The sequence below is a fragment of the Mirounga angustirostris genome, unplaced genomic scaffold, assembly GCF_029215605.1.
Source record: "Mirounga angustirostris isolate CCGP_5_RB_7025 unplaced genomic scaffold, mMirAng1.0.hap1 SCAF_10, whole genome shotgun sequence".
NCBI classification, from domain to species: domain Eukaryota; kingdom Metazoa; phylum Chordata; class Mammalia; order Carnivora; family Phocidae; genus Mirounga; species Mirounga angustirostris.
In genome coordinates, this window is record NW_026991718.1 from 137,951,626 (window position 1) to 137,961,860 (window position 10,235).

Sequence of the window (10,235 nt, forward strand, 5' to 3'; positions counted from 1 at the left end):
TCAGCTGTCCTCCGGTGCTCAGAGAGACCTTCAAAACACTCAGCCCCCTTCTGTGGATTCTTTGTGCTGGATGCCCCCCAGGAGGGCATTTCCAAAGCCCCCCACCCCCACTGCAGACCAGACCAGCTGGACTTGGGATCAGGCCTCCAGTGCGGGGCCACAGGGTGTGGGGCCCCCGCCCCACCACCCACCCTGGGCAGCGCGGGAGGACGCCGGCCAGGCCACCGACAGCGGTGATGGGGAGCAGGTGGGCCACCTGGACGGGAAGCGGCTTGAAGAGAGCGCGGGGCGGACGGCCCCCACCCCGCCCCGCCCCCCCAGAAGCAGGCGCACACGGGTCTGGGGTCGCTCAGTTTATTGGTAAAACGGGCACTGAGCGCGGCGAAGGCTGGGCGCGGAAGCGGGGGCGGCGGGGGCGCTTTTCCTCTTAAAGAACTTCCACTGGACCTTGATGGCGAGCATCCAGTCGCTGACCGAGAGCCTCTTACAAGCGGAGGTGCAGACATGCGCCTGGCGGGGGGGCGGGGCGCCGGGCCGGGGGCGGGGCCGGGGGCGGGGCCGGGGGCGGGGCGCGGCGCCGCCGGGGAGGGTCGCGCCGCGGGCGCCCGCGCTTCACTTGCCCGCCTTCTGCGCCTTCTGCGCCGACTTGGTGACCTTGCCGGCGCCGCCGCTCTTCTTCTCCACGTTCTTGATGACGCCCACAGCCACCGTCTGCCGCATGTCGCGCACCGCGAAGCGGCCTGCGGGGAGGGGGCGTCAGGGGCGAGCGGGCCCCGCCCCTGACCCCGCCCCTCCCAGCCCCGCCCTCCCCCGGCCGGGATGCCGAGCGCAGGCGCACTCCAGCTCACAGCATCCTCCCTCCCGGGCCCGTTTCCGGGGGCGGGTGGTGGGGTCCGCAGCCCGAGGAGTGTGAGACGCTAGAGCGAGAATGTCTCTAAGGCTCTGGTCTCCTCCTCTGGCGGCAGGAACGACCGCCCCCCCAGACGTTGTGGGGGTCCAATGACACGCCTGGCCAGGAGTAGACCCTTTCAGTTGATACTGCGAGGGCCCGCAACCTGCACAAGGCAGCTCTCTTGTATAGGCCTGTGGGTCATCCTAGGGATATCTGTGGCCCGCTGACGTCCAGCAGTCAGTCCTAGTTCTGCTGCGGGACTAGCTGTGGGCCTGGGGCCTTCCTCCCAGAGCTGACCAGCAGGGCCACCTATGCTCCATGACGTGGAGAGATGGAGGCTGGAGGTCACAGCAAAGTGAGGGACACCTCCCCGCCCCACCCCCGTGGCCGCAGCCAGGACCAGCCCCATCCAGGCTGCACCTCCCTCCACCACCTGCCCAGCTCACCAAGAGGTGGGTACTGAGAGAAGCTCTCCACACACATGGGCTTCCCAGGGACCATCTCTACTATGGCTGCATCACCAGACTTCAGGGCTTTGGGGTTGTCCTCCAGCTTCTTGCCCGAGCGCCGGTCAATCTTCTCCTTCAGCTCGGCAAACTTGCAGGCGATGTGCGCCGTGTGGCAGTCAATGACAGGTGAGTACCCGGCGCTGATCTGCCCTGGGTGGTTCAGGATGATGACCTGGGCGAAGATGTGCACAAGGTTGTCAGACATGCCCAGGTGGGCAAGGAGGGCATCAGAGCCGAGGGAGGCTTGAATCCCCTGGGCCTGGGTGCTGGCCATGAAGGAAGGTCAGGCTACAGGGGACCCACACCCTTGCATGGACCCCAGAGTCCTCATGAAGCATTTGGCAGACCACAAGAGATAAACAACCGACAGGTGCGCCGTGGGAAGGGCCAGTGGGCAGGACTTATGCTGTCTGCACTGGCCAGAGCTGAGGCAGGATGAGAAACTGGACCTCAAGTACTACAGTTATACCTCACGGGAGCCAATTTTTAAAACTGCCGTCACGTGAAGAGGTGATCAAAGAGGGTGCAGTGAAAATGTAGGGAATAAAATACTACAGAGATGTCTCCAGCAAGAAATAAAAACATTTTCAGGACCCAGGTGGGACCTCACTGAGGCTCGGAGCAACAAGGCCTGGGCCCGCCCCAGCATCTGCTCTTCCTGCGAGTGGCCCCAACCCTGACCCGAGCCCTCCAGGCCTTGATGGCTTCCTTTGTAAAGCAAGGGTCCGGCTCTTCCAAGAGCCAGGCTCAGAGGGGGTCAAGTACTCTGCTAATGCCAAGGAAGGCCCTGTTCCTGCCCTTGGGTGACCAGCCGCCCACCTGGGAGGTGAACTGGGCAGCCTCCTGGGGTGGGTCGGACTTGCTGTCCCCACACACGTTGCCTCGACGGATGTCCTTGACCGACACGTTCTTCACATTGAAGCCAACATTGTCACCGGGCAGGGCCTCACTCAGAGCCTCGTGGTGCATCTCCACTGACTTCACCTCCGTGGTGATGTTCACAGGTGCGAAGGTCACCACCATGCCCGGCCGAAGGATGCCCGTCTCCACTCGGCCCACGGGCACAGTGCCAATGCCTGGGTGGTGAGGAAGGGGCTGTGAGGAGCAGGTGGGATGGAGTGAGGGGCGCGGGGAGACCCCAGACAAGGCAGACACTGAGGTTCCTACAGAAGCAGAGGCTCCCCTGACCCTGTCAGGCAAAGAAGGGACTGAACGAGAGAGATTTCCCAGGAATGCCTGGGCAGGAGCAAAGTCAGGGGAACATGGCAAAAAGAGGTCCTTCTGGACCTGGAGGCCTGTCCCCGCCCCAGGTGGCCGCTGTCCCCCGGGGGGAGCACTGTAGGGACCCCTCCCTTGTCTGAGGCCCCTCCTGGTGCGGCAGCAGCATCAGGGAGGTCGAGGACCAGCCCACCTGGATCACCTGGCCCGGCTTGGATGTTGCTGGTGCCAGGGCTATCCCCAAAGGGGCACAACGGACTAGCTCATGCTGCGTGGCTGCTCGGTGGGTGTCTGGCCTACCCTAGCGTGATTCCCCGGCTGTGGCATGACAGAGCCAGTGGCTGGTGGCTGTTCTCTGTGCTGGGTGAGTGTGACACCCTTGCCCTGCACGTGGCCCCCGGACTGGGAGTGTGCCCCTCGTGGGCCTCGTGCTTGGTTATGGTTTCCCTGTCATCTTATGAAGAACGTTTCTCATGCCTGGAGTAGAGTGTGTCTCCCATGAGACTGGGACTGTCGTGGAGGGAAGGGGATGTGGGAGTTACCCTTGTACCACCAGCTCCTGGCATAGGGCTGAGTGCTTATTTGAAGGGAGGAAGACCCTGGACAGATGGATGTATAGGTAGGAGTGGGTAGGTGGGTGGAGAGATGGATGGATGGATGGGCAGATGAATGGACAGGTGGATAGGTAGGGATGGACGGATGTGTGGATGGACAGATAGGCAGGTGGGTGAGTGGGTGGGCGGATGGCTGGATGGACAGATGGATGTGTGAGGTAGACAGTTGTGTGAATGGACAGATGGATGGCTGTTTGGATGGATGGATAAATGGATGGATAGGTAGATGAAAGGATGGATGAATGGACAGATGGATGTGTGGGGGTAAACAGTTGTCTGGATGGAGGGATGGGTGGGTGGGTGGGTGGATGGATGCATGGATGGATGGAGCATGGATGGGGGATGGACAGATGGATGGATGGTCCCCCAGCAAGTGTACGGCACTGGGGGAGGGGCAGATAATTTAGCCTCAAGAGCCCCTTGTCAAGGGCCCTGGTCTCAGGAGTGGGGAGTGAGGGGCAGAATTCGCCAGGGTGGGCTGGCCAGGTGCCCACAGCAAGTGTGGGACACTGAGCCCTCACTCACCACCAATCTTGTACACATCCTGCAGCGGTAGGCGCAGGGGCTTGTCTGTGGGGCGTGTCGGGGGCAGGATCGTGTCCAGAGCCTCCAGCAGGGACACTCCACTGGCGTTCCCCTCCTTACGCTCCACTTTCCAGCCCTTGAACCACGGCATCTGGACAGGAAGAAGAAGGTATCCATTGGAGGTCGAGACCACTTACACCCACCTGCCCTACACCCCAGCCCCACGGCCTTGCCAGGACTCTCCAGGATCCCTGATGGAGGTATCTGACCTGAGGGCTCTGGGGAGCAAGGGAGCACAGACCTGCCACTCCACTGCCTAATGGCCCACTGTTTACCCTAAGCCAGTTCATGTCCATCCAGCAGCATCAGGGAAGAGCTGCACAGCTGACCCCTCACCTTCCCCACCCCCTAGTTCACACTCCCAACATCACAGAAGCCTTGGGAAAGGAGGTCTGGGAAAAGAAGCAGAGCTCAGCGCAGCTCAGCGCCCCCTTTCCTGCTCCCTCAGATCCCTGGGCAGGGCTGGCACCAGACGGGGAGGGCCCAGAGTCTGGCCAGTGGCCACGCTAGAGGCAGAGAGTCCAGCCTCGGCCCCCGACGGCCAACTGTCTCCAGGCACGGCTGGCCCTTCCCTGCCTAGGGCTTCTCCTGACAGCAGACCCAGTACCCTCCTGGCACGGGGCCCCCTGGCCTGCTGGCCACAGGCCGGGAGAAGGGGAAGGGGCCAGCAGCATGGCCCAGTCCACTCCCAGAGACTGTGTCCTCTAGACAGCCCAGATCAGCCAAGAGCTCCCTGAGCAGCAGGTCAGGAACGGGACTTCAGGGGGACGGTGCTTTGTCAGCCTCCCCGGGAGGGTGGAGAGTGCAGTCAGCTCACCCACTGCTACGTGACATCCCGTGTGGGACCTACAACATGCAAACATGCAGCCCAGCAAGATGGGGGCAGGGTTCCCAGCCTCATCCCCTGACCACAGGGCTCCAGGGCAGAGGACCCTCAGTGTGGTGGCGGCGGCACTGGCCAGAGCAGATGGCCACCCTCCTGGGCCGGGTGGCCTCTGGCTTCACTGCATCTAGGCGCTTGGTCTCAGGTTCTAAAAACTCCACCTCAGGCTCGGACTCATCTCGTCCTGCTGAGTCAGAGTCCCTGAGACACAGGCGGCCCCACCGACCCGTGGAGAGCCAGCTCCGGCCCTTCCCAGAGCCGAACCTGCTCCGAGCCCCCGGGAGGCTCCTGGGGGGACGAAAAGTAACCCTCCAGAGACAAAGCCCTTGGGCCTAGGACCCGGCGGCCACTGCTCCTGCATTGCCCACCTGAGGGAGTGTCGCTGGCCAGAGAAGGGGCCTCCGCGGGCCTCATGGGGAGGCTGAGCTGGGGGGCACGGTTCACACAGTCGGGCTCCTCTCCAGGCTGACACCCACAGGGCAGGTGACCCTGCTCCTACAGCTGAAGGGAACGTGGGCCCTCTGGCCCTGTGCTCTGCCCTGACCTAGCCTGACCCATGCACACCCCAGTGTCCTGGGTCCTCAGGGAGGGGCCCAGCAGCCCCCCCGCCGTCCTTGGGCACTCACGTTGGGCGAAGGCTCCAGCATGTTGTCCCCGTGCCAGCCTGAGATGGGCACAAAGGGCACAGTGGCTGGGTTGTAGCCGATCTTCTTGATGTAGGCGCTGACCTCCTTGACGATCTCGTCGTAGCGCTTCTCACTGTAGGCGGGCTCTGTGGAGTCCATCTTGTTGACCCCCACGATGAGCTGCTTCACACCCAGCGTGTAGGCCAGCAGCGCGTGCTCGCGGGTCTGCCCGTTCTTGGAGATGCCCGCCTCAAACTCGCCCACTCCAGCCGCCACGATCAGGACTGCACAGTCCGCCTGTCCAGCAGGTCCATCACAGTGAGCCCCAGGCACCCCGTGTCCGGCAGGTCCGTCACAGTGGGCCCCAGGCACCCCCTGTCCGGCAGGTCCGTCACAGTGGGCCCCAGGCCCAGGCACCCCCTGTCCGGCAGGTCCGTCACAGTGGGCCCCAGGCCCAGGCACCCCCTGTCCGGCAGGTCCGTCACAGTGGGCCCCAGGCACCCCGTGTCCGGCAGGTCCGTCACAGTGAGCCCCAGGCACCCCGTGTCCGGCAGGTCCGTCACAGTGAGCCCCAGGCACCCCGTGTCCGGCAGGTCCGTCACAGTGGGCCCCAGGCACCCCCTGTCCGGCAGGTCCGTCACAGTGGGCCCCAGGCACCCCATGTCCGGCAGGTCCGTCACAGTGGGCCCCAGGCACCCCATGTCCGGCAGGTCCGTCACAGTGGGCCCCAGGCCCAGGCACCCCCTGTCCGGCAGGTCCGTCACAGTGGGCCCCAGGCACCCCGTGTCCGGCAGGTCCGTCACAGTGGGCCCCAGGCACCCCGTGTCCGGCAGGTCCGTCACAGTGGGCCCCAGGCACCCCCTGTCCGGCAGGTCCGTCACAGTGGGCCCCAGGCACCCCCTGTCCGGCAGGTCCGTCACAGTGGGCCCCAGGCACCCCATGTCCGGCAGGTCTGTCACAGTGGGCCCCAGGCACCCCGTGTCCGGTAGGTCTGTCACAGTGGGCCCCAGGAACCCCCCGCCCCAGGCAGCTGCCCGGGCATGGGCTCCTCCGTCTGTGTGAGCAGCCTGGCGATGTCTGACTGTCTGGGTCTGTCTGTCTGTCTGCAACCGTGGCCCTCATGGGCACCCCTGCCTGGCTGAGATGTTGGGGCACCCAATCAGTTCTCTGGGGGACTCCGTACCAGGTGGGGCGAGGGGTAGCAAACGTGAGGGCATCATGCCCTGGCCAGGAAGTGGAGGGAACCCGACTGCCCCTCAGGGACCCCGGGGGCCCCCCTGCGGCCGCCTGCAGCTCCGCCCACCTGGGAGGTGCCGGTGATCATGTTCTTGATGAAGTCGCGGTGGCCGGGGGCATCAATGATGGTGATGTAGTACTTGGTGGTCTCAAACTTCCAGAGGGAGATGTCGATGGTGATGCCGCGCTCCCGCTCGGCCTTCAGTTTGTCCAGCACCCAGGCGTACTTGAAGGAGCCCTTCCCCATCTGGAGGGACCCGGGACTCAGCCAGCTGGCCAGCAGGTCCCCCAGGGCCATGGGAGCAGGTCACAGCAGAGAGGCCCCCGTAGGACCCTAGGACCCTGAGCCCATCTCTGGGATGAGGGAGCCACATGCGAGCACCTCTGAGGGACACCCAGACCTCACCCTGCCCTGCCCAGGCCCGGCCACCCTGTGTCCCCAGGTCCCGCCTCCTGCCACCTAGATGGTTGCCGTTTGAACGTCGGCCAGTAGGTGGCGCAAGGGCCTGGGAGTCAGGCGTGGAGAGAAGCCACCAGCCGACTGAAACCCCTCCCCTGGCTGAGGGCTCCCCTTTATCTGAAGCTGGCCACCCCAACGCCCACAGACCCTGCATCAGCCAGAGGCCTACAACACCACTGTCAAGGTGTCCAGCCAAAAAAATAACCCTCTGATTTTTTTTAAGGAAATTAGATGAGGTTGCACGGAACGGCCTAGCTTTCCATCCCTTTCTACAGACAGCCAAGGCTTCCAAACAGCTCCGAGGCTCCTCCCCCCATCTGTGCTCCACCTGCAAATACCTGTGCCCCACCCAGCGAGACCCCGTGCCCTGGGCCAGAGCTGCCCTTAGAGTGGCGGCCGAGGTTGCTGCCCAGCTGGGCAGATCCCCCTGCGGGGCTGTGCTTGGACAGCGCTCTGCCCTCCAGGGAGGCTGCCCAGCCAGGAGGGCCACCCAGACAGGCCCCAGATGGGACCCAGCTAGACCTGAACCAGACATCCTGCAAACACCCACAGCCTCCCCCCAGCGCCACCCCGCAGGGAAGGAGGGAGTGACGCAGCTTTTGGGCTCAGGCGCAGAGGGAGACAGCCCAGCGCAACCCGCAACACCCCCCCACACACACACACTCTGAGCAGGGTCAGCACAGGCCAGCAACTGACTCCTCCTGGGCCCTGACCCTGACCCCTCTGTCATCCAGGACGGAACCCTCAGTCACCCAGACAGGGGCTTCTCCCGGAGCCCAGGGTGGGGGTAGAGGTTGCAAAGAGCAGACTCCCCCTGCCCCACTCTGTGGCCACTTCCCACCCATGGGTCTCAGCCACTTAAGAGAAAGGAGGTCAGTCAACGGGGCCCTTTGCATCCTCACCAGGCAACCAGGAACCCCCTCCCCAAAGAGCGCCACCATGGACAAGCAGCCCTCCCCAGCCCAGCATGAGAAAATGGAGCTGATGGGCTGGCTGCCCATCAGTCAGCTATTAATAGCCACCCTGAGTCCTGGCCCAGCCCTGGGACAAGTAAGGGCAACACCACCTCCAGCCCCAGACCTCAGCCCTGGGGACACAGGAACCCCACCCTGGGTGCAGGGTTCTCAAGTCCAATGTGGCAGAGAGTTCCAGAACCTGATGTGGACCCCTGTGGGGCAGAAATGCGGCCTCCAGGTCCCCTCCCCCACCCCAGGGGGCAGATCCAGCTGGCCATCCCTCGCCCACACCAAGCACATCCTCAGAGAGAGGCTGCCCCCACCTCCCCTGTGCCACTCCAGCTGAGCTCTCTCAGATACCTGTCCCCCATGCAGGTCCCTTTAGGGCTCATGCCTTCTTGCCCTGGAGGAGATCAGCTGAGCCACGTGCCCCAGAGTCAGGGAAGCGCCAGCCCAGCCACCACGTGGGAACCTGTCCTCCAGTGGATGGGGGAGGGGGGGCAGGCTCACCTCGGCGGCCTCCTTCTCAAACTTCTCAATGGTCCTCTTGTCGATGCCTCCGCACTTGTAGATGAGGTGGCCCGTCGTGGTGGACTTGCCAGAGTCCACGTGGCCAATGACCACTATGTTGATGTGGGTCTTCTCCTTGCCCATTCTGCCCAGGGTGTGGGGAGGGGCTGGAACGGCCTGGAGCGCTGTGGCTCAGGGTGGGGGGGCTGCTGAGCAGTGATTCTGTGAGTTGGGGTGGAGGCACAGGTGATGGAGAGCCTCAGGGGGAAGCCAGCGAAGACACCGCCCTGCACAGGTTGCAAGCATATCCCTGCCCCCAGATCTGGTCCTTACACTGGGGCTATGTTCCCACATTTGGTGGGGCAGGAAGACCCCTCCCCCCAGCCTGTGCCTGGCCCATTTGGGTCAGGTGGCAAGCCCCAACGGTCCAATCCGCTCTAAATATCTGGGTGTCATGCCCACAGAGCACCCCCCATGGAGGAGGTTAAACCCCCCCCAAGAGACGGAGAAACACCAGGCTGGGCGAACCCCATGACCAGTCAGGAGCCCGGTGATGAGTCACCCTGCCCCACTCTTCAATGCTCTGTCCCCCAATGCTTGCTCCCCACCAGGAGTCCTGGGCCCTATGCTGCACCCCACCCCCACCGGCAGCGCTGCCATGATGGAGAAATGGTCAATGCTCCCCACTCCCCTCAAGCAGGGAGGGCGCCATCTTCCCCTCATCCCTGCCAGGCAGGCTGGCACCAGGGGAGACAGGCTGGGCCAGGGCTCCCACAGGGCGGTGGTGCCCAGATCAGGGGCCTAGAATAGCTTGGGCCCTCCTGGACCTGGGCAGGGGGCAGACTGGGGGGCAGGGAAGTGGGGTCCCTGCTCTTCAGAGCAGGGAAGAATCTGGCCCCAGCAGCCAAGCTCAGCAAGTGCCAGACAGAGATGCCTGCAGCCTGGTGGGGGCAGGGGGGCACCCCTCCCCCTCTCCCTCTGGTCAGCACCCAGGGTCACAGCCCCTGCCCCATCCTGGAGGTCAGTGGAGAAACCTAGGCAGCCCAGGAGAGGACAGAGGGCCGGGCAAGGGAAAACAGGCATCAACGGCGCACCCTAGGGTGCAGACACCAGACACTTCCTGGGCCCGCCCGGGGGGGGGCCGGGTGGCGAATGCCCCCCAGGTCTCCCTGCCTCCTCCTCTGCAAGGCATCCTCAGCAGCCCCCAGCACTGACGACCCTGCCCCAATCCCGCAGGGCCCCAGCCGGTCCCAAGGTCATGGCTGCAACACGATCGCCGCGCCCAGAAGACCGGTCCCCAGACGCCACCACCGCATAAACAAGAACCACCGCGGTGCCCCCACCTACCCACCCCACCCCTGGTCGCCCGCGGGGACCGACCCCTGGTGCCGGGTCCGGGCGCGTGGGGTGGCTGGCCGAACGAAGCCCGGAGCGAGCAGCGCAGCCTCGCCAGGCGCCAGCCTGGCCCCTCTCGGCCCCAAGTCCGGTCCCCGGAGAGAAAACCCTCTGCGGAAGGCTGGGGGCGGAGGCGGAGCCCCGGAGGCCGAGCGTCCTTACCCAGAGCCGAGGTCTCAGCCAGAGGGACTGGCGGCGCCGGCGCCCGCGGTTTTATCTCTCCAGGAGGGGGTCCACCTATTGACGGAGCGGGCGCAATGCACTGCGCCCCTGCAGTACAGCAATGCGGTACCGGCGGGCGGGGGGGCGGGGCGGGCGGGGCCGCGGCGGGGACGCGAGGGATGCAGGGAT

At 64.6% G+C, this 10,235-nt stretch overlaps 1 protein-coding gene across 2 annotated transcripts; it reads right to left on the reverse strand.

Annotated features, from left to right (window-relative positions):
- Positions 1–340: 340 nt before the first annotated feature.
- EEF1A2 (eukaryotic translation elongation factor 1 alpha 2) lies at positions 341–10,235 on the reverse strand. 2 transcript variants are annotated; one of them, XM_064573460.1, is made up of 8 exons: positions 10,047–10,235; positions 8,490–8,711; positions 6,631–6,810; positions 5,328–5,624; positions 3,759–3,909; positions 2,221–2,477; positions 1,339–1,573; positions 341–740 (listed from the first exon to the last, which is right to left on the reverse strand). In XM_064573460.1, exons 2-8 carry the CDS (start codon positions 8,631–8,633, stop codon positions 613–615), a joined length of 1,392 nt encoding a protein of 463 aa, XP_064429530.1. In that variant the 5' UTR covers positions 8,634–8,711; positions 10,047–10,235; the 3' UTR covers positions 341–612. The 2 variants fall into 2 exon arrangements, with proteins under 2 accessions (XP_064429530.1, XP_064429531.1); XM_064573461.1 differs by lacking the exon at positions 10,047–10,235 and adding an exon at positions 9,870–9,893.

Coding starts and splice junctions, on each gene's coding strand:
- EEF1A2 (XM_064573460.1), bottom strand. CDS start 8,633: ATGGGCAAGGAGAAGACCCACATCAACATAGTGGTCATTGGCCACGTG. Junction 3,910..5,327: donor TGCTGGAGCCTTCGCCCAAC/GTGAGTGCCCAA, acceptor CTTCCTGTCCAG/ATGCCGTGGTTCAAGGGCTG. Junction 741..1,338: donor CTCTCAGTACCCACCTCTTG/GTGAGCTGGGCA, acceptor CCCTCCCCGCAG/GCCGCTTCGCGGTGCGCGAC.